At 50.9% G+C, this 26,120-nt stretch overlaps 2 protein-coding genes across 5 annotated transcripts; both read left to right on the forward strand.

The window, feature by feature from the left end:
* The first annotated feature begins 17 nt into the window (after window positions 1-17).
* On the forward strand, window positions 18-7,214 carry SEC11A (SEC11 homolog A, signal peptidase complex subunit). 3 transcript variants are annotated; one of them, XM_086757063.1, is made up of 6 exons: window positions 18-134; window positions 258-367; window positions 2,266-2,415; window positions 6,047-6,166; window positions 6,700-6,757; window positions 6,923-7,214. In XM_086757063.1, exons 1-6 carry the CDS (start codon window positions 84-86, stop codon window positions 6,971-6,973), a joined length of 540 nt encoding a protein of 179 aa, XP_086613189.1. In that variant the 5' UTR covers window positions 18-83; the 3' UTR covers window positions 6,974-7,214. The 3 variants fall into 3 exon arrangements, with proteins under 3 accessions (XP_086613189.1, XP_086613192.1, XP_086613191.1); XM_086757066.1 differs by lacking the exon at window positions 2,266-2,415; XM_086757065.1 differs by lacking the exons at window positions 6,700-6,757; window positions 6,923-7,214 and adding an exon at window positions 5,404-5,576.
* An 11,927-nt stretch (window positions 7,215-19,141) lies between these two features.
* Window positions 19,142-23,575, forward strand: NMB (neuromedin B). 2 transcript variants are annotated; one of them, XM_086757509.1, is made up of 4 exons: window positions 19,142-19,295; window positions 19,707-19,909; window positions 22,984-23,105; window positions 23,294-23,575. In XM_086757509.1, the coding sequence occupies exons 1-4, from the start codon at window positions 19,157-19,159 to the stop codon at window positions 23,364-23,366; spliced, it is 537 nt and encodes a 178-aa protein (XP_086613635.1). In that variant the 5' UTR covers window positions 19,142-19,156; the 3' UTR covers window positions 23,367-23,575. The 2 variants fall into 2 exon arrangements, with proteins under 2 accessions (XP_086613635.1, XP_086613634.1); XM_086757508.1 differs by lacking the exon at window positions 22,984-23,105 and having other exon boundaries at window positions 23,296-23,575.
* The last annotated feature ends 2,545 nt before the right edge of the window (window positions 23,576-26,120 follow it).

Genomic DNA, 26,120 nt, shown 5'->3' on the forward strand with positions numbered 1-26,120 from the left:
CGGGCGGAAGCGGGGCCGGAAGCGGAAGCGGGGCCGGGCGGGCGGCCGGGCGGGAGGTGCTGCCGCCGCCGTCAGTACCGGCGATGCTGTCGCTGGATTTTTTGGACGATGTGCGGCGGATGAACAAGCGGCAGGTGCTGAACCGGGGCGGAATGGGGGTGGGAAAGGGTGGAGGGGTCGCGGGGGGGGCGATGGGGCCGGGTCGAGCCTTCCCTGCCAGGCTGCGGGGCCTGACCGAACCCCCGCCACTCCCCCAGCTGTACTACCAGGTGCTGAACTTCGGCATGATCGTCTCCTCCGCCCTCATGATCTGGAAGGGGCTGATGGTGGTGACGGGCAGCGAGAGCCCCATCGTGGTGGTGCTGAGGTAAATCCCGCCGTGGGGGGTGGTTAAATGGCGGCGGGGTGAGGGGTGAAACCCCACCGGGCGGGGGTTAGGCCCCGGCACTGCCGGCCTTTCTAGAGGGGACAGGGGGGCTGGAGGCTCTCGTCCGCTCCCGCCTCTCGAAGAATTCGTGCTCTCGTGTAACGCAGGGGAAGAGGAAGCCGGTAAGCGAGGCTGACAGCCTCACCTCAAAATAGCATCTCGCCCTTCTGCTTCTGTTGGCCGGGGCTGGCGCCTTGGAGAGGTGGTCCTGAGGAAGGACTTCAAAGAAATAATGGTGAGAGCACAACCCGGGTGTTTCTGGATGGTACCAGACCTCATGGAGAAATGCTCGGCAGTGTGAGTGAGGGTCGCTTGGAAAAGGCAGGCCTTGAAGCAGGGGTCTGGGGGATCATCCCTGTCTAAAACGCTGTTTGTAGCTTCTCACCACGGCCAATGACACTTCCCTCAGTGGAGGCTGTGGTGGCAGAACATTGCAGGGCGCTGGTGTCTCCTCCTGTGCCTGTCAGCCTGTCTTGTTGCTGCTACATGAACAGTTGAAGTATGTGGTGAGTCTTGGTTAGTGAAAAGGCATCTCCCTTTGAGATGCCAGGGAATAAGCTTGTATAGTAAAAAGGATTTGTTTTTTTTTTTTTTAAATGGGAACTGGCTTGCTGACGTGCCGGTGAGCATTATTATGTGTTACGCTGCATCCTTGAAAGTATTTAGTAACTCTTCTTTTGCAGCTGCTTGACTTTTTATCCTGGCCTTCTAGTGAGCTGAAACATGGCCAGGAAAAGGGGAGCTGTAGCTGTACCCTTTTAAACACGTGGCTGAAAATAAGTAGTATTGCTCTGTAGCTGGATGTGGTTTAGGTGTTGCATGTTGTCCTCGCAGAAGTGCGGTGTGGTAGGTCCCACCAGTGTTACTCCCACCCTCCTACTGTCTGGGACAAATTCCTGTGGCCAGAGTTCTTGGGCAGCCATCGGACACTGGTGTGGGTATTGCACAGGGCCTGTTGTGTGGCCACATTGTCCTTTCTGTGTGTTTCTCCATCAGTATTAATTACTGCATGCCATTTAACAAAACTCCCTCCTCATGAATGTGTGAAGTACAAGGGAGATGTTTCACGCTCTTCCTCCCAGTGAGTGAGACAGGGGCCACTCGGTCACGTCCCTTCTTTGGTGATGTGATCTATTCCCAATAGCAGCTTCTGCGCTGTCTCAAGATAAAACACAAATATACGGGGTCCTTAAAGTTCATCATTTTGTTTTGTACTGCATTATTTATTTGGAATTAAGAAGGTTAAGTATTTTGTAACAATTGCCATTTACAAGACAGGAGAAAAATAACGTGAACAGCAGTGCCTGAAATGAGATCGTTAAGCAAAGCGGTGAATCACAATAACGAATTTTTAGCACAGCCGTCTGTCTGTTCCAGATGGGAACACAAGAGCGCATATGTTTTCAGTGCTTTGCTCACGAGGATGATCTGTCTACCTGCAAAAAAAAAAAAAAAAAAAAAAAAATTTTTAAAAAGCTTCCCACCACCACAGGGCTACCAGTGTAGCCCTACTAATGAAGAGCTCAGAAGTCGAGAAGATACTGCTTGTCATCAGCTTTATTGTTATTAAGAAAGCAAAAGCTTTTCCCATTTGTTGTGCTTTTAACCCTGACTGATGGCAGTGCATTTTTTTCCTAAGAAATCTAAACCGCTGGTAGTGTGGTGATTGAAAATGTGGTTGTAATAGAGGTTAGACACCTGCCTGGTCTCCAAGGCGGTTTTCTTAGGAGCTCTTCATTGAAGTTCCTGTGAGTTCTTGTTTCTTAAAGGCCTATGAACTCCGAAACCTGATTCTGACTGTTTAAATATTGTTCCGTTGCTCCTCTTCTCTTTTTCAGTGGAAGCATGGAGCCTGCGTTTCACAGAGGAGATCTCCTGTTCCTCACAAACCGAATTGAAGATCCAATCAGAGTGGGAGAAATCGTGGTCTTTAGGATAGAAGGAAGGGAAATTCCTATAGTCCATCGCGTCTTGAAAATTCATGAAAAGTATGTGGAGAATTTGAGGGGTTGCACTGCAGATGTTTAGCTAAATTGTATTTTTCCTCATCTCTTTGGGTGAATGAGTGGGTGGGATGTCAGTAACAGATGTCCAGGTGCTGTAGGAAGTGACATAGAAGTTTTGGACAGACAACATCTGCCCTTCTTGGTTTACTTGCAAAGATCATCCAGCAGAATGCACAAGCTGGGGAGTCTGCCAGTATCCTGGGCTTCTCGTGTCACTTAATGTCTCCTGTGCCATCATTTCCATCCCGAGCTGATACGTAATGTTGCTGTGTTGTCTCCTGTAGGTGCTTTGTAGAGAGAACTTAGAGAAGAAGGGTATTTTGTGTGTAGTGTGCATTATTTTAAAGCTTGTCTTTATGGTCCTGGTTCCTGCTCTCATGCAGAGGCAGGGTGTTTCTTCTTTGTAGGAATTTTTGTGTTGTTGCACTCAGAGTCTCTGTATGCGCTGTGCTCTACATGTACTGTTCGTTCTCTGAGCATTTAGCAGGTTGCACGTCTGAAGGAATGAAGCACGGTCACTCTGGTTTCATTGCTGAACAGGGCTTAGTTTTCCAAGCAGCAGTGAGCCTTCCTGTTCCGCTGGATGGAACTGTGGCTGCTTCAGGCCAGTCTGTGGTGATACAGGCCAGCCCTGTGAGGCATTTGAGTGAAAACTAAATCTTGAACTGAGTCTCTGAGAGGGCAACAGTTGGATGGGATCCCAGCATCTGTTTCTGCTGAGTAAATGCCTGCTGCAAGATGAATCTCAGCACTCAGAGATCTGTTAAGTGAATCACTTGAATTGTATGTAAAGGTGGCATTTGAGGGTGGCTTTAGTCAAGCGATGTCGATGGGATAGAGACCGTCCCTTGCTCTGAGCATTCGTAGCAGCCGCAGCTGTTGGGACATCTAGACCATTTGTCTGGCCCAACATCAAGGCTGACCAGCTTCGTGCACATAAACAGTCCAGCTGAAGTCCTGAGTGGCACCTCTCCCAGTAGAGCAGATTCTTTGCTGTTCAGATTTATTCTGTACCCAAAACTTTTAACAATGTCAGGTTTCAAGGTACTGTTCTTTGATACCACTACTTTAAGAATAAGATCTGTGTACTTCATAAATATGATATCTAACATTGCATGTGCACTTTTTGTGATGTCTTGGGAACTCTTTTAAGTGAAATCCTACTTTCCTCTTCCCCTATTGCACGCTAAAGGTTCAGCTGGGCTCCAGTGCTGCTGCTTGGGCTGATTATTGAAGAGGCAAGAAAGGTCAGGATCAGGATCTTCTCTCTCCTCTCTCAGCTGGTGTATGGGAAGGAGAAGCAGAAATGTGCGTTCTGTGCAGCAGTTCACCTCAGATATTAATGCACCCTTCTTTTTTTTGCCTGGCTCTCTCTCAGCACTAGGTATTAAGGTATCCAGAGCTTTTTTTTTTTTTTTTTTTTAAGGTGTAACAGAACCATAGTGCCAATCTTAGATTCTGTAAAATAAAGTAAAGCCAAGTATTTTAGGTTTCATTTAAATAAAACAAGCAAACACAAACCTGATCTTCATGTTAGGAAAGATAAAACTGAAAAATCCGTACTGTGACCTGAAGCTGGGTGCTGAAGGCAGAACTTTGAGGTATCAATTCCTTGTTTCACTATTTAAAGAATGTTTTTCTAGTGCCAGTCTGGAATTCAAGAGTGTCCTCTGAACGGCTGGAGTTTCCCATTTCTTCTGTAGTTATGGAGTGAATATGAAAACTGTGAAAAGTCTCTGCAAAAGCTGACAAGAAACCCTGTTCTCTGTGATTTCGTGGCAACTTGGGCTCCAGTTCACATCAGTATTGTTTCAGTGAGAAAATGTTTTTTACTTGCTAGCCTTTTCTTGTTTGTTCGGAGCAAAATTGAGTTCATTCTTTATCACTAAACACAGAGTCTGCGGTCAAAATTTACTTAGTGGTTTTGGTGCAGGACGTTCAGACCAGATCTCATTTCAGACAGCAGAGAACTGTGCTGTGGGCTTCTTGCACTGGTTCCTGATAGAGCATTGAATCTCCTCAATAACATGGTGTGCTCCTGCACTATCAGTCTTCAGAGCTGAAACTACATTATCTGCACCTTTGAGTATCTTTATCTTTTTCCAGACTAGGTCTCTAAGTTCCTAGAGCGTTTGCTGTTCCCACGCTGTGAGCCAAATGTGCTTTGAAGAAAGATCTGTTATTCCCCCCCGCCTTTTATTCCTTCCAAGCTTCTCCTGCCAAGTAACACACATTGGTTGGTATTCAGGCATGATGAAAACAGCACGAGCTCTGAAGACCTTCTGCATGCTTTCCCTTGTTGCGTTTGATCTGTCGTTTATGTGAGTAAGCTGACAGTCAAGCAACAAGAACGCTTCTGCTTGGTCACAGATGCCACAGGGAGATGACAGTGGCCTGCCTATCCCCGAGTCGTGGCACAAGCTGCTGTTTAGAAGCAGGCATTGCTGGCTATCCAGCAAGCTGAATGGAAATGACTGGGGAAGGGTGCGTGAAGTGGTGTGTAAAGCTAGAGCATAACAGCAGCTGTTTCTAGGTCAAAGCAAAGGTTCCTCTGCTCCAGGATCCTGTTTCTGACAAGCTAACTAATTTGCCTCAGGAGGAACTAAAGACTAGAGAGAGTGTGTAGCGATAATTTCCCTGCTTTCTGCAAATGACGATTTCAGGCACAAAGTGACGGTTCTCTATTAATAGATCCCTTTTCTTTTTTACATGGAGTATCTGGTCACTTTTTGAACTGAGGTAATTTTTTGGCACCCAAAATATCCTTCCAGAGGGATGTGATTCAGTTTGCAGTGTGTTAGTTAAGCACAGCACCTTCTCTGTCTTGTTTTAACCTGTTCTCTTGGAGTTTGGTTTGGTGCCCTCTACGTCTTGTACTAGTAGAAGCAGTGAAAAGCTGTTTGATTGTTGCTGTCTGTGTCATTTGCATTGGACTACCGTCATATCTCCCATCAGTTCTGTCTTTTCCAGGCTGAAGAGTCCTGGTCTGTTGTTTCTTGTATGGAAGTGGTTCCAGACCTTGTTACCCATTTCTGAACCTTTGCCAGTTCTTCCCTCCATTTCCAAAAAGGATGTAGGGTGTTCAGAACTGCACAGAGCGTTCCAGATGTAGGCACGTCGTGAGTTCATGCAGTATCATAATGGTATTGTTTGTTTTGTTCTGTCCCTCTTTCCTAATAATTTCTAAGTTTCAGCTTGCTCCTGACCACTACTGCGTAGAACCATATGCTTTAACCCCAAAGTCTCATTTTGGGTGGTAGAAAGCCAGAAACCAACGTCTGTATATGAAACAAGAGAAGCATCAATGTGAGAGAGGTCAAAAGCAAAGAGGTGATAGCTGCACCTTCGCTAGAAATGGCTCATCCTGCTGGTTCTGTTCTTGAACTCTGCCTGAAAGCTTGGCTGGGGCCAGAATTCATTCTTTCATTGGCAGTTTTTTTCCAAACTGTCTGCTTTCCACTGCATTTTACAGGGTTTCCCTCTTTCATCCCACTCGAACATGTAGGACATGATTACTTCTAATATCTTTGTGTTAGTCTCTACGCACTTGTTCTAAAACAGCTTTTCATCAGTCCTTTATTTCTGACTTACCTGGCTGTCTTGTCTTTGCTAGACAAAACGGTGACATCAAATTTTTGACAAAGGGAGACAATAACGCTGTTGATGACAGAGGGCTGTACAAACGAGGGCAGCACTGGTTGGAGAAAAAGGACGTCGTAGGACGAGCAAGAGGGTAAGTGAAGTTGAAAAAGATGTGGCTTTTTACGCTGCCCTCCCCCAATGCCATCTGTTAATCCCCCTCTCCTCTCGAACTCTCCCTGCTGGGTTTTTGTGACCTGCATGAAAGCATTTCAGAAGGTACTGTGGAGAGTTAAAAAACAAAGGTAGTTCAGTTCTTAGCTTGGCTTAAGCGGAGGTATCAAGCTGTGAGCTGCATCCTGAGATTTTGATGCTGGATGGACACTGATGCAAAGGCAGTGCACGCTCAGGCGTGATCAGAATTTTCATCAGAATTATTCTGCAAGGCACAGCCTTTGCAGACAAGTGAGATCTGAAGAATGCAGAAGCTAAAACACGCTCTGGGGCTGATTGTTGCTCAGCCCCAACTGCCACGGCGTCCCTGCTTGGTGGGAAGAAGTCCCAAGCCTGTTGACCGTCGCCCTCGGCATGCTTGAGTGGCTCTTTCATTGTACAAGTACCAGGGCAGTGCTTCTCCCGTATCCGCCCTTGAATAGTTTGTTTTAATAAAACCTTTTATTCTTGTAGATTTGTGCCCTATATTGGAATAGTGACTATCTTAATGAACGATTATCCAAAATTTAAGGTAAGAGCTCTTTCATTTTTTACCTGCTTCTCCCACCCCACCTAAAATTACTTCATGAGAACTTTGTATCCACAAGCAGAACCATTTGCCCTGTATGTTTGCTGCTGTTACTGCATCTTTAGATGTGAGTGTGCACTCTTGTGTCTTCTCTTCTTTCTCTTACAGTATGCAGTCCTCTTTTTACTGGGTTTATTTGTGCTGGTCCATCGAGAGTAGCCTCTTGCACTGAAGTATGAGGTGAAGGTGCCATGGATTTTTTAGATGAACGTTTTAGATGAACGATGATGGTCTGACGTACCGGGAGGAAGAAGAAAACATGCATTTCAAAGCTTCTTGCCAGTTTGGGTTTGTTTTGTTTTTTACTGCGTAAGGGCGAATATTTGTCACAGTATTTCCAATGGTTTGTCACATTTTAGCATTTTTAGTAAGTTTTTTTATATTAAAAATTAAAGCCAAACTGTTCAGTGTTTGTACTTTGAAGCTGAGCTTCCTCTCAAAGTGCCTACAGGACTGTGTCCTCTACGTCTGTGCCTCTGCTGGGCAAGCGTGACCTCTCCCTGTGCTGACTGAACTGTCAAACAGTGAGCTGTCGAGGTGGTATTTTTTCCAATTCAGAACTGGAATAAAGATTTTGCATCTTGCCCAGTATGAGCCCTGCCACGGTCTTTGTTACTGCCCTGCTGAGCGCAGCCTCATTGCCCAGTTTCCCTGGGGGGTTACCTGGGCTTTGCTGATGCAGTCTGACTCCTGGAGTTTAGTGAAATAACTTGCCCTCACTTTACAGAACAATAGCAGTTGCTCCTCTCATTTCTTCTTGGAAGCTCAGGTCCGTTCAGTCTTTCTATGTTTCTGTAAATCACACTGAAATAATCTGCTTAAAGACTGCAAGGTGTTTGGGCAGAAGGTGGCAAAGGATTACTCTGTGCATAAGCTGTCATTGCAGCACTAGGGAACAGAAGAATTGAGGTGGGAAATACCCACAGCTGTTTGGCAGGGATGATTTAGTAGCATGCAATAGTAAAATTTTCTTATTTTTGGAAACGGGTTTTAGGTCTCTAATGATCCCTGCAGCTGGCCATGTATTACAGCTCCCCTGAAAGACATAGAAAGGCTGAGCCGCTGCTGCCCTGAGGTCTGACAGAAGAAACCGCTTGTCACCATGTGCAACAGCTTTTTTTCTAGGCTTCTCATTCAGGACAGGGATCCTGCTTGTGTAGAGGTGGTGTCAGAGGAGAGCCTAAGGAAGAGGTACAAGGCAGAGGCTCTGCAGTTACCAGCTTCTATATAAATTTGTGCCACTTGCACTGAGTGAGTGGCGATTATAACTCGTCTCCGTGGTGTCCGCACTGACTCATGAAAACATTTTACTTCCCCTTCGCTAGGGCAGATCTTCACAAGAGCGAGCAGTGGGAGCACGGTGCCATTGCTACCTCCAGCCAAGGCAACCTGACCCTCGTGCAGTTACCTAACAGTTGTCTTGCTGGGACAGCATCCCCCTGAATTCCTCCCCACCTCTCCTTTCCCTGGGTTAACAGCTCTCCTTTCAATCTTGAAAAACTTGTAGACAGTTCAAAGCTCCTGTGTGTTCTTCAGGTGCATTTCACCGTGTCCCATGTTCCCTCTTCCTTGTGACTGCTCTGAGATTGCACAGCAGCAGGGATTGGTACAGATGAGTGCTGCTGCCATACACGCAGCTTGTGTAGGGTAAAACCAGGAAGGGCAAGGACAAAACCCAGTAGGGTGTTTATGGTCTATTTTCAGTTTCTTGCCTATGTACCTCCTTAGGCTTGTCAGGCCTGTCCCATCTAGGGGGGTGAATTGCGCCATCAGTTATGTCCATGTGACCATTTTCTTCACTGCTCAGTGACTGGGCTGACCAAGAGGAGTAGAGTCAGTTGGTTTAACTGGGTGGTTTGTTCCCTGGGTAGGATGAAGCAAAAAATCATCTTGTGTTTGGGACACTGCAAGGAGTTTACGAAGGGGTCCAGCCCCTAGTGCTGAGCATGGGGCCTGTGGCTCTTCGAGTCATCATAACTTTGTAATAGAAAATGATCATAAAATCTGTATCTCCCACTCCCAGTGCTGTAACCTTTGAGAAGATAATTTAGATACAGAGCTGCTCCAAAATGCTTGAGTCACAGCTGGAATATTTTGTCAAAAGCTAAACCTGGGCAGCAGTGAGGGAAAACAAAACCTCTCTGTGAGAGCTGCCATTGCTGTGGAGCACCTTCCTGAGGCCTTGGAGCACATTTCTGCCTTGGCAGGTAGCACTGAGGCTGAGTCTCCAATCCCTGCTTAAACTTTAGCTTAAACTGGTTTTGTGCATAAATTGGTTTTTAACTTGGGCTCACGTAAAGGACTGAGTTGAGCTCTTCTGAAATCTGCTAATCAACACCTCTCAGAGAAAACTCGCTGAAAGCGCTGCTGTTGCTGTTCTCCAAGTCCTCTCGCTTTCGCACCTTTTGCAAAAATCTGAGCATGCGGAAGCAATTGTGTTACTGTCACTGAGCTAATTTAACAAAAAGGCTAAAATACAAAGGCTTTATGATTGTAGGGGATGCAAGGATTGGCTCTTAACCAGCATCTGCTGAAACCCCAGTTCTGAGAGAAAATAAATGGTCCTTTTGAGATGTTGGGAGGTAAACACGTACCCATCCAGCTTGTGGGAGGATTGCCCTGCTGGCATTGCAGGTTACTGGCAGTCAGTGTGGCTGAGGACATGCGCTCCTGGCCGGTGTGGGTGCAGACCCACGCTTGGCCACTTGCAGAAAGGTGCAAGGCCTTTCCCAGCCTTGCTCTCGCATGATGCTGTGTGAAGTAACTGAGCAGGAAATCCTTAAAAAATGCTGGGTGGCTGGGGCAAAGGGTGGGATGAAGCCCACTGCAGCCAGGCTTCGGTAGGTTCCTCTCTTCTAGGTTTGTAGACGCTTTAAGAACAGAAATAATTGCCCTAAATTAGGGGCTGCGGTGTGAGATGTGGGAGTTCATCTCTATGGCCCGTGTTCTGCCTATTTTCAGCTCAGTGTGGCTGAGAACGTAGTTCTGTGTTATCTGCAGCCGTGAAATGAGATGTTGGCTCTAATTAGAGTGAGGATAAATAAGCAGTTAATCTACTCATAGCTCACACGCCCACCAGCTCCCGCACTGCCTCCCACCTCACCTCCTGCATCCCTGTAACACCTTTCCTGCCACAGTGGGAAGAGAGGGTGCTGGGCACAAGCTGGAAACTGAACGTGGGAGCAGGATGACAAAGAGTTGTTGCTGGCTCCATCCCCGCCAGACTTATTCTGCTTTGCTGAGCAGAAAAGCTACAGAGCGTGCAGGATCTCAGGTTTGGCCGAGTGCTAATGCTGAAATGTTTGGTGAGAACCGCTGTGCTCCTGCAGAGCCAGGGGTTTTGCTGTTAGAACTTGATGTGTCTTTGTTTTTTATTTCAGTTTTCTTCTTTTTGTTAAAGGTGAAGCTGTCTGGCCGGCTCCAGCAAAGCCTTTGAGACTTAAGGCTTAAGAAGGATGGAGATCTTTGTGTCACACCAGGAATGGGGTTTGTTTGTAAAGTATGTAGGTGTTGAAAGGTCTGGTTTATAAACTTAAAAAAAAAAAAAGACAAAAAATCTGTCAGAGCTAAGATTGCTTCTGTCTCTGTTGTGGTTACAGCCAGGCAGAGCAGGTTTTCTGCTAGGCAATTTCATTGCTTAATTACTGTTCAATCACATCCGCATTTCAGGGCACAGATTCCTTCATGGGCAGGAGCCGTTCCCCAGAGCAAAGCTGGGCTGTTCCTGATCCTTGCTAGAATTTTGTTGGGTGACTCCTCGTATTGAAGCTAAATGCATAAGTGAAAACGTGATGGGTGGGAGGTGAGCTGTGAGCAGTGAGGTGATGAAAGTCGAAGCTGCCTGAGACAAAGGCTGTCTTTGCGTGTTCATGATGCTTGAACGCACGGCTGTGGGTTAAACAGGAATAGTGTTACCTTGGTTCATTCAGATCTGTCACTGCATATTGCTTAGCAGTGGTTTTTGGGGCTTGGATTTGTAAGGTGATGAGTTGTATTCTTTAATGAGACTGAATAATCTCATGGTGGTTTTCCTGCCCTTAAAATCAGAACAGGTCAACCTTTTTCCAAGGAGAATCTGCAAGGCAAAGTCATGCCTGTGCATGGTTATAAGACTACTTCCTGCTGGAGAAATACATGGATGCAAACCCAGTGCACATCTCCCAGAATGGACTAAGCTCCTTGGCCAAGAGAAGGAGAGGTGGCTGAGGCAGAGCGTGTCACCTGGGGATGGCGCCTGTGCTGGAGCAGGGGAAGCGCAAAGCAGGTGTTTACACATCCCAGGCTGAAGACCCACATGCTGTCAGTGACTCAGTGGCTGAATGAGGTGGGGAGTGTCCTGGTTCCTGTCCTCAGCCTGCAAAGCACGCCCAGGTGATGCCAGAAAGGCACGGCCTTCGCAGTTCCCATCAGCGTCAGCAGCTCCTGGTGGTACTTGATGCGTAGCAGATGACTGGGCTGACCATCTCATCACTGGCTGCTGGGAAAAGAGAAATGGCACCTACGTTGCATTTCGCGCCATTTTAATAGCTTCCTGCCCCTTTTACCTTCTCCCCTCCCTTGCAACACTTCCATCCCTTTGTTGTCTGCATCCAGCTGCTTGAGCTTGCTCACCCATCAGGAAGCAGCAGGTCTCTGCAGAGGTAGCCCCACCAGCCTGACACATGCTGGAGTAAGCGTGTGGGAAGAGGCACGGTGGCTTTCCTGGTGGATCTGCCTTGTTGGATCTGCTTAGCCATGATCAGGTGGATTCCCTGCTGGTTGGTAGTCTGCCCAGCCACGAGAAGCCCCTGTTTGTGGCAGTGGCTTTGCTGCTGCTGTGTGCTCGTCCCTGCTTACCCCTCAATTTCTGTAAAAAAAACCTTTGGACGCAGTGCTGCTTCCCTGTGGAGCAGCGCATGCCTATGTGCTGGGTCCTGCTGGCTGAGCGCATCGTGTGCTCAGCCTGTTCCGGCTCACGGGGAAGTTCGTACACGTGTTCAATTCCAGCAGGTCCTTTGAGCTTGATCTAGCAGAGCGCCCTAAACCTTGGGGGAATCAAGTATCTCCACAGAGAAGAACAGACTAATTAGGGACAGACTAGAGACATGTCACCCTCTGTGATCCAGGACGGAGCAGATGCACTCACTGTCTCTTGCTCTCTGCCCAGCTCCTCATCTCTTGACTCTTTTCCTCCTCCTGTTTAATAATGTAAGAACACTTTCTGGAGCTCTCTCTGCGGAGCATCACCTTTCCTTTCCAATCTCTCCCTCTCCTGTAGAAACTAACCTTGCAGAGTTTCAGCTGCCAGAGAGACAACAGTAAAAATAATGTGGAGAAAATGAACTGGGATGTCAGATTTCTGCCACATAATTCGGATTGGGACACTTCTGAGCTAGGCCTGGATTTGCCTGCAAGAAAACAAGATTTTGGTCTCCAAGCCTCCCTGCAGAGCTCTCATTTGTACGATGTCCAGTGGGTGTGGAGGGAGCGGGAAACCTCAGGGAAAACCACAACTCATTTACGGCTTAAATGAAAATTGGAGAAGAGCTGAAAACAAGATGTGCGAGATTTCAAATTTTATCTTTTATAAACAACAGTTGTTGCCTGTGGACAAATGAATGTAACAGAGGGATTTAATCTTTGTAAACAAGAGACAAACGCATCAAAATAGACCCTCAGGCATGTGGCAGGACTTTAAATTTGACCTGGCTTTGGCAAAGCGGCGAAGAAGAGGCTGAAACAACTTAACCGCCACTAAGAGTTTTATTGGCACTAGCAGCTCTGTGGAAGAGACAAACAGGGGGATTTGAGGTCTTTGCTCTTTGTGTTTGTGTTTTATTGGAGCCATTGGTTTTGAGCGTGCATTTGCCTGCCTGGGTGGATATTTGCAGGGCCTGGGAGTGCCTGCACTGTGTTTTGGGAGCTCTCCAGCTCTGAGTCTGTCCCAGGCGAGACTGGCCACCTCTCTGGGAGATACATTGGTCAATGCCAAGGTATCAATGCATCATTCAACAGAGAAGAAACAAAATGGGCCTTGCTTTGAACGCCACGATCCCCGGTAGTTACAGATCTGTTATATTTGTTCATTATTAGCTCAGTGTTAGCAAGGACCTCTTAGCCATGCGGGTTTAGACAAATTTATTTTGCCATCAGCTCCAGCAGTGGAAGAACCTGCAGAAGAGATCAGTGACCAAGAGAAGAGCAACGAACCCCCAGGCCTGGGTGGAGCTGCCCGCAGGCTCTGAAGGGACGCAAGCCTGAAGGGGTTGAACTGTTTGCTGTGGTGAGCACCATTCTGTCAAACCCTCCATGGCACCATGGGACAGAATGGTGGCTGAGGTGGAGATGCAGGGATCTGTAGGCTATAAGCCAGATCTGTGCTGGGCTGCTTTAAGGAGAAGACTCGGAGCTTGTTGAAGGAGTTAGGAGGTGTATGGGCAAGGCAAGCCCACTGGGATCATCCACCTGGATTTCCCAAAGGTATTTGGCAAGGTCCCTCAGCAAAGGCTCCTAAAGAATGGAAGCAGCCCTGGAATAGGAGGTGAGGTCCTTATGGGGAGAAATCATTTGCTAAAAGATGAGGAACAAAAGGTAGGAGGCAACAATCTAGCAGAAAACACCAGGGAGCTGTGCAGGGACTGCGTTCAGTGTATTCAAAAAAGATCAGCGAATGCAGGCAAATGCTGAAGTTCGCTGCTGGTACCAAAGGTTGTGTGGATAAAGGCCAACTGTGGAAAGAGCCTGGGCAATCAAAAAGATGGAATTCAAATGCACATAAATATAAAATGGTGCATAGAGGGAAAAAACAATTTTAACTCTATTTATAAAACAACGGGTTCTGAATTAAGTGTAACCATCTGGAACGTTGGGGTTGTAGCAGATTGTGCTATGAAAATGTCATTTCAGAGGTCAGCACCCATTAAGAAAATAAGTCGCATGCAGGAATTACTGGGCAAAAACAGAGAGCAAAACGGAGAATCCTTGTTTCCTCCAACTGGAGGTATTAGCAGAAACCAATGGTGGAAGCTGAGGATCCCTGGAGCTTTGAGGCTGCTTGGGGTGAGAAGGGACCGTTCCTGGCGGGTGTGGATCTGTGCAGGGTTGCAGAGAGGTGGCTGCAGGTGGCTCTCGCCCAGCCGCAGTTAACCCAACCAGAGGGTTAATCCCGCCGGGAAAGGGGACGGTTTGCTCTGTGCAGACACATGTTCTGCCTCGCGGATGTAACCATCTATCAGAAGTCCGGCGTTTGCTGAGTCACCTCTGTCCTGCCCTGGCATCATTGCGAGGCCATCGCAGGAAGCCGGTAGCCAACAGGCCGATGTCCTGCACCACCCATGGAAGCCAGTACGGTGACCTTTGCCAGCAAAATAAATTTCTAAAATAAAATCTGTACTGTCTTTTTTTTTGATATATAAGCTGGAAAGATTACTTTGGAGGCTGGTAACAGTTGGGAAAGTGAACCTCTGCTGAGCTGGAGAGAGCTAGCAGGGAAGGAGCACCGCGGTGACAATTCCTGCCCCCAATGGCAGGGGTCTCAGCAGGCTCCAGACCAAAGCTGTCACACCAGCAGGCTCCCGCCTCCTGCTTCCGAGTGCTGGCTCCCCGCTGCTTGGCAGGTGGGTGTGCGGGCGCTGGGGTGCCCAGCTCTGCACGTCAAAAGTTGGAGGAAGGCAGAAAATCTATCACAAGCCCTGCCAGGCTGGTGACCCAGGATTGGAGTCCGGGTTACGGTGCCTCTCCCAGGCAGGTGCCAGTTATTTTTCCCAAACTAGGAACCACATCACCTCTTTGCAAAAAAGACATGGACTAAAAAAAAACCCAAGAAAACCTGCTCTCCGTGTGCAAGCTAGGCCACTTCTCTTGCAGCCCCCTCTCAGGCTGCGTTTGTTCAGTCTCGGGGTGGAATGCAGGAATTTGGCTGCAGCGTGATCAGCCTGCTCCGGCCCCTCAGCACTGAGCTGCCGTCCTTATTCCCGGGTGCAGTAACACACCCTCTGGGTGGACCCAGCCTGTCAAGCACCCATGCCTGTCCAGAGGCTGCTCAGCACCCGCGCCACGTTCATTGGAAATCCGGCTAGGCTGTAATTCTGCCGCTGAGGAGGGTGAGCTGTGCTGAGCCTCCTGCTCGGGATCTGCCTGATGCTGTCTGGGGCTGGTTTTTAACAAGGATGAGATCAGTGTTCTCAAAGCCCTGCCAAGATTACAGCTGAGCAGTTTCCTTTAGCAGCGACGCTGCTGCTCAGCGAGCGGTGAGCTCGGGTCCTTTTCACGAGTTGTTTTCCATAAAAATCCCACTGGCTGCCCTGAACTGTGCTCCCACTTCCAGCCTCCGCCAGGTCCCCAAGGAGCTCTTCCATCGCTCTTCCCAGGCTTGCAATCAGGGGTAGGGGCTCACTTCTCCCACACGTGCCCCGTCTGGCCAAGCCTCAGTACTCGGTAATTAACCCTGGCTCCCCTCAGTTTCCAAACGTTTATAATGACACTGCAGCAGGGCAAGAACTCCCCAATTTCCTTTTCCCAGCTATTCCCAAGCCATCCTTGCAGTCCCTCACCTGGGATCAGAAATACCTGTTCCTCCCCTCCCAGCTTGACTGAGACAACGTGTGCAGCCTGCAGCCACCAGTTGGAAAAGAGGAGAGGTTGTGTGTCGGTTCGGTTGTGTGTCTGGTTAAGATCAGAGCAGCAAAGCCTTTGCCCTGTTTGAAATGCTGTGCTGGTTCCTGCTGCTCGTCCACGTCCCTCAGTTAATCTCCCAGGAGCACTGTGCTGCCCTGAAGGAGCCGCACTTAACCCCCATCACGCTCCGGTTGGTGCCGTAATTGCCCGGAGCTCTTTTCTCAGCCCCCTCTGTAATTGGTATCACTTTATCCCTGGTCTCATCCTCCGTAATCCTGCGTGTAACCCCTCGTCTCACTCTTCCCCACCTCTGGCTGCTGGTGTGCAGGGACGCAGGGGCCATAGCAAGTGCCAGGCCAGACCTGCTCCTGCTGGGACACCGGGCAGAGACTGGACCCTGGCCCTGGGATAGGAGAGGCTTCCCCACTGCCAGCACCCTGCAGCTGCTGGAGTGAAGCCCTGGCATTTCCTGGGGAAAAGCAGTGGACAAATTGCTTGCACACGCCGTGAGCCAGCAGCTGCAAGGCACCCGTGGAGGAATGCAGCACAGCTTCCCGGATAACGTTCCTTTCCCAGATTGAGGAGAAACCAGGCTCATCTGAGCTGGTGCTGAGCAATGCCAGGCTCTTCTGTCACATCCAGCAGCCTCTCTGGACCTCACATCCTCCTCCTCCTCCTGCCCTGACTACATCGCAAGCCTTCTCCAGACACCTCAATTTCCAGAACTTTTGTGACCACAAGTGTATTTAAGACTATTCGGAAAAAAAAAAAACAAAAAGCTTGAGATTATGTTAGTAGGTTTCAAGCCGTGTTTTATCAGTACACAGTGACAGCGCAGGACATCAGAGGAGGGACAGGGGCTGCAAGAGGAAATAGATAAGAAGAGAGTGTGTGTGTGTGTGAGCCCGATTAAGCACCAGTGAAACCTTCCTGCAAGGCTTGTGAGGACTGACAGGGGACATCAGAGCCGAAGTGGTGGTCACAGCCACCTAGCACAGCTGGGACAAAGGGCCTCAGGGCTCCTCTCTCAGCTGACTTGATGGAGGAGCTGAAGCTGCCGCGATGTGAGCATGAGGGTCAGGATGCAAGGCCACTGGAGGCAGACACATCCCTGATGGGTGGTGGACCAACTAGGTGACATCTCCTGGTTGGCCATGCCCATCAGCATGGCACACCCCCCAGATATTACGGGAGCTCATAGACTGGCCAGCTGGCCACCCATGGGGACACACGCACAGTTTGGAAGAAGGCGTGTCTAATGCAGGAGTACTTTTTCATTTTTTCCTCCCCATAGCATCAAAGCTGTGTTTGTGGTTTGGACTCTAAGCCCCTGCTGCTGAAGAAGAACACATCACCTCTCTTTCTTCTCTTGGAACAGTGGTAAATGCTGAGAAGGGCATTGCTAATAAACCTCCCCTGTGCCAGTTCCCAGGAGAAGTGGGTCATCTCAGGCACTTCCTCCCCCACCAGCCAGCACCTCCTTGCCAAGTCATGGAGCTGTAAATTTGGCAGAAGCTGTCAGGGCCCTGAGGACACTAAAAGGCCTTAATGGGTCTCACCTGGGGCCTCCACCTCCATGGGCCCAGGAACCCATTTAAGCTCAGCCTTTAGTCTCTCCCTGGTCTGTGTTGTAGGAGCATTGGTCTCCAACTCAGCAGTGCTGGGCTATGGACTGAGTTCTTGACCTGTTCTCAGGCCTGCCTCACCACTGTGGACCTGTCTGGACCATGTCTGACACTGGTTACACTTCCCAGATCTCCTCCTGGCCTGCAGCTTGCCCTGGGACCTGCCTCATCACCGTGAATGTGCCTGATGACTTGAACTCTCTCTCAACCTGTCTCTGGGTCTCCTTTGCTTCCCTCTTGGGTGCTGTGGCTGGTGAGAGAGCTGCATTGCTGGCCACCTGATTGCTTCAGACTTTCTGCTTCCTGACAGTGGTCTGTATATGCAACACAAACTGGAGATAATCCAAAGCCTAGCATGCTAGGTGAGATTTCTGGGTGCTCTGACTCATCTTTTCTTTACTGTTTCAGACATACAGCTGTGCAGTTCTGCAGCTGTTCAGTCCTGCAGCTGTACAACACCTGCAAGCACCCCTGTATAAATGTGGGACCTGGGGGAGCCTGGAAGCCCCCTGTGGGGCCACTTTGTGAGGCCACAAAGATGATCAGAGGGCTGGAGCACCTCTCCTATGAGGACAGGCTGAGAAAGTTGGAGTTCTTCAGCCTGGAGAAGAGAAGGCTCTGGGGAGACCTTATAGCAGCTGTCCAGCACGTAAAGGGGGCCTACATGAAAGATGGGGAGAGACTCTTCAGTAGGGCCTGTTGTGACAGGACAAGGGGTAATAGTTTTAAAATGGAAGGAGGTAAATTCAAACTGAATATAAGAAAAATTTTCATTTTACACCGAGAGTGGTAGAACACTGGCACAAGTTGCCCAGAGAGGTGGTGGATGCCCCATCCCCGGAAATGTTCAAGGCCAGCTTGGATGAGGCTCTGAGCAACCTGATCTGGTTGGAGATGTCCCTGCTCCTGGGGCAGGTGGGGCGGGGTGTGGACTAGATGCCCTTTAAAGGTCCCTTCCAACCTAAACCATTCTATGAAATAGTGGTCTGCAAGGTCCTGAAGGGAGTGGAGAAGGTGAGTGGTGACATACAGGCTCTGGACCTCACCCTACTGAGGGAGCTGGAAAGGGGAATCCCGTGCGAGGCAACTCTGGAGGGCGAAGGAGCTTGGCAGAGCTGGCAGGTCTTTAAGGACAGGATCTTCCAAGCCCATCTCGATACTCAGGTACGCAAGTGGACCTACTGGGAGATGAGTTTGGCTAAACTGGGAATGAAACTCATGCCTGAGCTCCAGTGCACAAAGGCAGTGTGAAGGAGGTGGGAGCATGGAGAGGAAATATACATATGCATAAGCATATAAGCATACAGAAATGTTACCTGGGCTTGTAAGAACCACTTCAGGGAAGCCAAAGCTCAGTTTGTGAGATGTGCAAGGAACAGCAGATGCTCTATAACTAAAGTAGCACTTTTAAAGTACGACTGCAGTTGTAATCTTCTACAACTAGTAGAAGATACAACAACCTGATGTTTCCTGTACGTCTCAACAGACCAGCTGTAGAAAGCTGAAGCAGGAGGATGTTCACGAAGGCACCACTGCAAATGGTAGCAGATACAAAGCTGAGGTGCCTTGGTCTTCACCAACGAGGCCTCCCAGGCCGTGGAGGTGGGGTTCAGAGAGCATCACCAGCGGTGGATGAGGGTTAGGGCGGTTGCTGCTGGGAGAGCTCGGCCCACAAAAATCTGTGAGCCCAAGGCTGCTGGGAGGTGGCCCTGGGTGCTGGCCGATGTCCTCGCCAGGCCACTTCTAACATCACGGAGCGCATTCCTGGGCAGATGGCGGAGCAGGAGCTAACGGGGTGCAGGGGCAAACCCACCCGGGTTTGCGGGTGAGGGCAGGGCAGCCGCGCCGAGTGGCACCGGCTCGCGTCGTATCCGGCGGGGTGAAGTGAGAGGGCTCGGGGCGGCGGCGGGACGAGCGTGGTGCCGGGGGGCAGCGAACGGGGTCTGACAGAGGGACGAGGGGTGAGCCCGGGGCTGAGCGAGGGCGGGGACCCCAGCGGCGGCCCGGGGCGGGGGGGTGAGGGGCGGGCGGTGCGCGCCGCGGCCCCACCCCCGGTGCCGGCCCCGCTCTATAAGGCGAGGCGGCGGCGGCGGCGGCGGGACCGGTTCCCGCCGGGGCGGCCATGGCGGCGGCGCTGCGCTGCCTCCTGCTGCTGCTGTGCGGCGCGGCGCTGGGGGCCGCCGTGCACCTCGACTTCGCCGAGCACCGCAGCCAGGCGGCCAAGATCAAGGTCAACCCCCGCGGCAACCTCTGGGCCACAGGTAACCGGGGACGGGGACACGGACACGCGTGTCGCGGAGCGGCTGTGGGACACGAGGTGTCCGATCCCGCCCCTGCTCCCCGGGGCGTTCCGTGCGGCAGCACCTGGGGGGGCAGGAGAAGACCAGGGCAGGGATGGGGCAACCTCCATCCACACCTCTCGGTGAGGAGCCCGGCATCTCTCTGACTCCAGCGGTCCCACCAGTGGGAGAGAAAAGCTTCCCCAAAGTCCCGTGTGGAATGAGGACACGGGATTTCTTGGTTTCTCCTCACTGTGCGGTACTCGCCAGTTTAGGTGTTGGGTTTGCTGGGTACTTCTTGTTGGCGTGAGGGAGCAGAGCTCGGCTGGAGACCCTGCCGCTCGCCCCCTGGGTGCTTGTGCCCACACACAAGCGTGTTGTGCGGTGTTGCAGGTCACTTCATGGGGAAGAAGAGCATCATGGGCTCCCCACACCTGGAGTCGCCGGAGGAGCCTGTGGTGCCAGTGGCCTTCCGTCCCTCTCTCAGAGCCTTGCTGGAGGACGTGATGGAACTGCTTACCCGTGAGCTCCTGAAAATCCTCTTGCAAGAAAGACTTTTGAATGAGAACCAAGGGAAATACGATCTCACTGACCAGGTGAATATTGACTGAGATGGAGGGAGATGCTCTGAGTAGGGAGGTGGTGGAAGTGCTAATTTGCAGCAGCCAGCCTTGCTGGAAGTGGGAGTATCTGCACGGCTGCTAGAGGTGTGCTCCCCCCTTCTGCTCCTGTTAGCTCTTCTTAAACCACTTCCTAAGATCAACCACAAAGAGGCAGACGAGACGTCACCATAGGTTTGTATCTAGCTGGGCAGTAGTCCCAAGTGCTTGGGAAGGGTGTGAGGATGAGCAAGGGATGCTGCTATGGAGCTGTGGTAGTGGTGATCTCCAGCCCCGGGGTTATTAATAAGCATCTGGGTCTTCCTTGGGCAGATGCAGAAGAGAATGGTTGGCCACTGTGGCTGCTGTGAAATGTCCCCTTTTCCAGCCGCTGCAGGGACAGGGAAATCCTTTCTCCCCTCTATTTCTGTAGAGAGGGGTCACGAGGGACACAGTTCCATACACCTGAGGAAAGGAGTCTGTCCTGCAAAGAGGTCTTGGGCTTCTGATGTCCCCATCCTGGGTTTGTGTTGCTGTGGTCAGGATCCTTCATGACTGAGGGGCATGTAGCTTTGTTAGCTTGGCTTGCAGAGGGGAGGTGTGCGTCAGTTGTACCACTGCAGAGCGGGTCTTGGGGAGCTCGCAGGAGCTGCGATAGTCCCGCAGTGTGTCAGCAGATCCTCAGCATCCTTGGTGTGGCTTTTGCCTCGGACCTCACCCAACTCCCAGTGGAAAACCTGCCCGTGGGAGCAGTGCACCCACACAGATCCTCACGCAGGGTGCGGAGATGGAATTGCTCGATCCCTGTGGCTCTACTTGTCCATTGCCTCACGTGCACTTCCTTGGTGTCTCACCCTTTCTAGTCACTGCAAGAAGTAGCTGAGAGCCTAAAAGGTATGAAATCCTCTTAGGTGGATCCTGCATGTGCTGTCCCGCTGAGGTGCTGTACTTGAGGAGCTATCCAGTAACACTGCTCACAGGTAAAGCTACTTCTGTTATCCAGGTTTAGGCAGTGCTTGCTCCTGGGAAGGCATAAGTGGAGCAGAGTTGTAGGGATGCGAGTCTGAGTGGCACTGATGGTTCAAGCGCTTTCTTGAGTCGGTTTTGGCAGACTGAGGTAAATTGAGGCTGTCCCATTGGGACAGAGGGCTTTCCATCATGAAGCTACAGCTGGGCATGGCTGAAGACACCAGCCCACCCTGCTCCCCTTCAGATGCTGTGTGCTGTGACTGCTGCACTGCTGCAGCTCTTGCTTCTCAGATGCAGCTGAAAGGGAGGAGAGGGCTGTGAAGGTCCTGGACCCCTCTCCATCCTCCCTGGGGAGCTGGGAGGAGGAAGGTATTTGCTGCATGAACTGCCTGAGATGATGGGAGTGTTGGTGGATGTGCTGCCCTGCCTTGTCCACTAAGATGTTCGTGAGCGTGCAATGTGCATTTGATAAAAGCCGTCCCTGTGGCTCTCTTCTGTGTAGGTAAGTCGCACGGTCACTGCTCGCGCTGCAGATGTGCTTGGGCAGAGGCTGCCCTGAGCGCTGGTCTTAGGCTGCCATCTGGGTGCTGGTGCCCTATTGGTGCTCATTCCTGGTGCTCAAAGGCAGGTCCTGGCTGGGGACAGCACCCAGCGCTGGACGTCAGCCTTATTGCCTATGTGCTGGGCGTCAGAGCTCTGCTGCCAGAGGGCAATTCAGCTCGTGGTCGAGCAGATGCTGGCCAGCTGCCTGCCTCACTGCCCTGATGCCTCTCTGGTGGGAGGTGGAGTTCCCTGCACACTCATGGCATCACAGCTCAGCTGGCTCCTACCCCTCACCTTCTCCTCCTGAAGCCTCTCGCCTCTCCTTGACCACTGCCCTGGTGTGCCAGCTGTTTTCTCAGGGGCAGTGAAGACCTTGCTGGGTGATGGGTCTGATTCTGCCCTTCAGGCACCTCTGAGCACCTCACTAGACTCAACTCCTGCCTTCCTGCTCCTTTCTTCGCCACCCATCCCCCAGGGCATCCTTGCCCCTGAGCTCCCAGTTGATATTACAGGACTGTTTCTCACTGGTGCCTTTGAGTGCTGCCTGTGTTCTACTTTTCTGTGGGACCTTTTTTTTTTTTTTTTTCTCTTGCTGTTGTGGGTGACTGAACGCCAATGCAAATTCCTGCCACCCTGCCAGCTTTCTCCCTCAGTGTGACTGTTGGACACCTGGGGTCAGCGCTCAGCCTGCGCTCGGGCTGATCTGTGTGCCGTGCTCGCCACCTGCCTAGCGAGCTGTTTCATAGCTCTGCTCCGTGAAACTGCCCACCCCTGCTCAGGATCTGTCACTTCCATTTCAACTCGGTTTAAAAAAAACAAAGATGCTTCTCCTTTCCTTGGGCCCCCCTGCTCAGCAAGGCAGGAGTGCTCTGTGAGTGTTGCTCTGCTGCTCCAGCACATGTGCTGTGCTTTGTGGCAGCGTAACTATCCAGGGAACTTGACTTTTATTGAAAAACCTGGTGGGCTTTTCCTTTTCTGAGGGTTTTGCTGATCATTCACAAACAGGTTCTTCCTTTCTGTGGGGCCCCTCTAAGCATTAAATATATCCCCGGGCTTGGTCTCCTTGCTGGCTCTCCCTTCGCATGGGTTAGCCCTGCCTGCTGCCCTTGGGTTTTGCCTCAAGATGTTTTCCGTCCCTTTGCAAAGCGGGAGCCCATGTGTTGCTCTGTGCTCGTGATGGCTGAAGTCACGCAGAGCAGAAGGGATTTTTAAACCAAGATTTCTGTTTTGTCTTTTTAACCACATGTGGCAGGCAGGGCTTGGCTCTCAGCACGTTGAGGCTTCGCGGTGCCACCCTGTTGCCATGTGTGACAAGGATCTGGCTGGCAAAGGAGAATCGTCCCCATCCCTTGTCATCTTCTTGGGTGTGTGGCAGTATTTGTGTGAAACCATGTGTGTGGAGTGGAGAGGCTCCAGGGGTGGGGGGAGGGCCCTTCTTTGTGAAGGCAGATGCCGCACTGCGTAACTCTGGGACCTCTGGACAATACACAGTGCCACAGAATCCCTCTGTAACTCTCCCATGCTGTATTTTTTTTCCCTCTTTTTGCCTTCTCGCATAGCGCTCTGCTGAAGGCTGCTCTGAGGCTGCTCTTGTTCCTGAAGCCCAACCCAGTGGCTGCTGTCTCAGTGGGCTGCTGAAGTTTGCCTCTGTCTGTCAGCTGTGGACCAGCTGTTGGAGCACAGAACGGGAGGCAGGAGCCCGGCTCCTGGCTCTTTCCTTCTCATGTGCTGTCCCAAGCCACCCCTTAAAGTGCCATCATGGTCCAGCGTGGGACACTTGTCTGATCTTCTGCCCTGTGGTACCCAGCAGGTGATGCCGGTGGAGGCTGTGTATGGGACGCAGCGTCTCACGGTTGTGCCTTTTCTTGTAGGAGACAGGGCTCTTAACAAAGGTGCTGCAGAAGTATTTTTCAAACTGAAGAAGCACAGCCACAGAGGATGAAATCTGCAGGCTCAGCCACGCATGGCAAACGGAGGAGAGCATCGTCCTTGTGGGTTGCTGCAGCAACATCACTTTTATTTATTCTTTCTGTAATATTGTTAATAGTGATTGCCTGTATGAAAAGCAGAGCCTTCCTGTATATTTCCTGTATGTTTTATGCTGTCTTGATGTCTCATGTGCCCCTGTGAATAAAACTGGCTCTTTGCACAGACTAGCTCAGATCTTTCTGTGGGGGCGGGAAGGCAGAGTGCCAGGGCTTGTGCAGGAGGAAGGGGGAGTGGGAGCAGCTTGGGGAGGATGGAGGGAAGCTCCTGGTTCTCAGCAGCCAGGAGGGGATGGGATTCAGTCCCTGCAGCCTCTGCTCGCTGAAGGAGACCCTGACTGCTGCATGACGAAATTAAAGCTTGAATGAGTTGATTACACCCCTCGCTACTGGAGCATCTTTATAACCCTGGAGGTTACCAGCAAACCCTCCTGGAAAAAAAAAAAAACCCTCTTGCTCGTGGCATGGCTGGGATTTCTGCTTCAAGCAGGTTCCCTGCCTTGTGGGACCCCCAGAGTTTACTGCAGACTTGTTGGCCTTGGCTGGACCTTCTTCTGCTGTGCCTCGTGTGAAGAGACTGACCATGAATGCTCAGCCCCTCTGTGTGCCTGCTTTGGGATGACTGCTTGGTGCACCTTCACCTTGTGCACGTAGTTAGGCATTCGCATGGGCAGAGGTGCAGCCCTGGGCTCCTCCGCGGCTGAAGACGGGCAAAAACAGGGGCTGCCCAAAAGGAGTGATGTAGCACAGCCTCGTGAACAGGCTCTGGTTCTGCATCTTCTGAAGGTGCTGCTTGTAGACATGCCCTCTGTCCCCCAGCTGCCTCTGGGGATGGCCCCAGGCAGAGATAAACCTGGCAGCAGCTCCCAGAGTGATGCCATAAATGAAATAAGCTTTTCACCCCTAGACTTCTGATGTTAAATTCAACACGAACCTTTGAGATCCCACAGGAAGAGAGTCCTCCCAAGAGTGACAGGAGACTGGAGCTGCATCATGTCAAGCTGAATGATGATCCAGTGTCTGAACATGCTTATCACCAGTAGAGATGAGAAAGCCATGGTAAGAGACCTCCCCACCTTCGTCCCTATTGCTTCAAGGATGGCTTGAAGCCCAGATGGTGTTTATGAACGTATTACTCTGCAGGAACTTACTCATGAGTGAGGGAAAGGCTCTTTTCTGGGGAGCTGCAGGAGAGACTGGCTGGTCTCCATCCCAGGCCATGTGTGGGGCACACAGGCACAGATGCCCTGGTCCACTTGTATTATGGCACAGTGCTGCCTCCTGCCCAGCCCCAGGAGATGCTTCTCAGGAGGTGGTATGGTGCTGCAAACCCACTTTTGGTGTCACACAGGACATCCCAAGCCAGGTAAGAGCTGAGACCACCAATGTAGAGGACAACTGGGGACATTGCAGGATCTCCAGGTCCTGCCTAGGGCAGGCTGGCAACCCTGGGAGGTGAAAAAGAGAGAGGTGCTGCAGAAATGTTGTGTGATGGGGTCACCACTGCCTTTCTGAGCTTAACCTTGGGGTGCAGGCCCAGTTGTGGGCACAACCAGCATTCACACTGCTCATGTTTGCCAAAAAAAAAGAGCCTGCAGGTTGTCTGCAGCGTCGCCTGTCTGCCCAGCTGCCCGCCAGTCCCCTCTCTGCCACTCCTGGGTTTGCTGACAGCAGTTGCCCAGGCGTTGCCAGCTGGTACCAATGTGCTTCAGTAACAGAGAGCCAGCATCCCCCATGCAGCCGACACAAAACTCATGCATTGGCCTCCAAAGCCTAAATGAGCACTTTCCATGTACAGCCCGGCTTTTGAGCCTTCAGCGTTGGTGTTTTCTCAGCTATTTGAAGGTTCATTTTCGTGGGTAAAAACCGAACATCGTACAACTGCTTTGCTCTAAACATTGCCTTCAAAACCTGGCGCTCCCCATCAAATGCCCCAGTGCTAGACCCCTGCATCCTCCTGGAGCAGGACCAAGCTAGGAGGGAGTTTTCCAGGAGGCACATGATGATGGTTCGGATCATGCTAAGCCTCCTCTGCCTTGCTAGAGCAGTTGCACGGCTGCAGCCCCCTGGGAGAGCATCACCTCACAACTGCTTGGAGCCCTCCCAGGTTCTCCAACTTGCTGGTGAAGAACCCACCTGTAACACCATGGCTGCCTCTATTCCTTTCTTGTGTCCTTCATGGTCTCCTACCCACCAGCTTCGCTCAAGTGATGTCCCACTGTCCTGCAGTCACTCATGCCCAGGACTGCAGGAAGCCCTCCTCCAACCTGTATTTTTTTGCCCAGGCTTGCTGCTGTGATGTGAGTGACCCCCAGCTTGCCTTTCATTAGCTGTAGCAAAGCCTCGGCTTAAAACTAATTATAAGCAAGAAAAATAATGACATAGCTTATCGTGTTTGACACTAGAGCAGACCAGATGCCTCTCAGCCGGCAGTGTGATGGGCTCAGAGCCTGATGGAATTCCTGACCTGATGTCATGGGACCACCCGTTCACGTCCTGCCCAGGCAAGCTCATGGGAGGGCGAGCAGCTTCCTGAGCATCACAGCAGAAACCTGCCAGGAGACACCTAGGTGAGATCCTCATTCTCCAGCAAGAACCTGTCCAACTGCCTGTCTGTCTGTCCCTCATCTCCCCCCATCTCTATCTTGTGGGTCGAGACAAAGATGGGGAGGTCGCTTGGTAATTAGTATCATGGGCAAAACAGACTCGAC

Source organism: Chlamydotis macqueenii, chromosome 12, assembly GCF_036417535.1.
Source record: "Chlamydotis macqueenii isolate bChlMac1 chromosome 12, bChlMac1.mat, whole genome shotgun sequence".
In the NCBI taxonomy this organism is placed as follows: Eukaryota; Metazoa; Chordata; class Aves; order Otidiformes; family Otididae; genus Chlamydotis; species Chlamydotis macqueenii.

Coding starts and splice junctions, on each gene's coding strand:
- SEC11A (XM_086757063.1), top strand. CDS start 84: ATGCTGTCGCTGGATTTTTTGGACGATGTGCGGCGGATGAACAAGCGG. Junction 135..257: donor GGCGGATGAACAAGCGGCAG/GTGCTGAACCGG, acceptor CCACTCCCCCAG/CTGTACTACCAGGTGCTGAA. Junction 368..2,265: donor CCCATCGTGGTGGTGCTGAG/GTAAATCCCGCC, acceptor TCTCTTTTTCAG/TGGAAGCATGGAGCCTGCGT.
- NMB (XM_086757509.1), top strand. CDS start 19,157: ATGGCGGCGGCGCTGCGCTGCCTCCTGCTGCTGCTGTGCGGCGCGGCG. Junction 19,296..19,706: donor CGGCAACCTCTGGGCCACAG/GTAACCGGGGAC, acceptor GCGGTGTTGCAG/GTCACTTCATGGGGAAGAAG. Junction 23,106..23,293: donor TGGACCAGCTGTTGGAGCAC/AGAACGGGAGGC, acceptor GCCTTTTCTTGT/AGGAGACAGGGCTCTTAACA.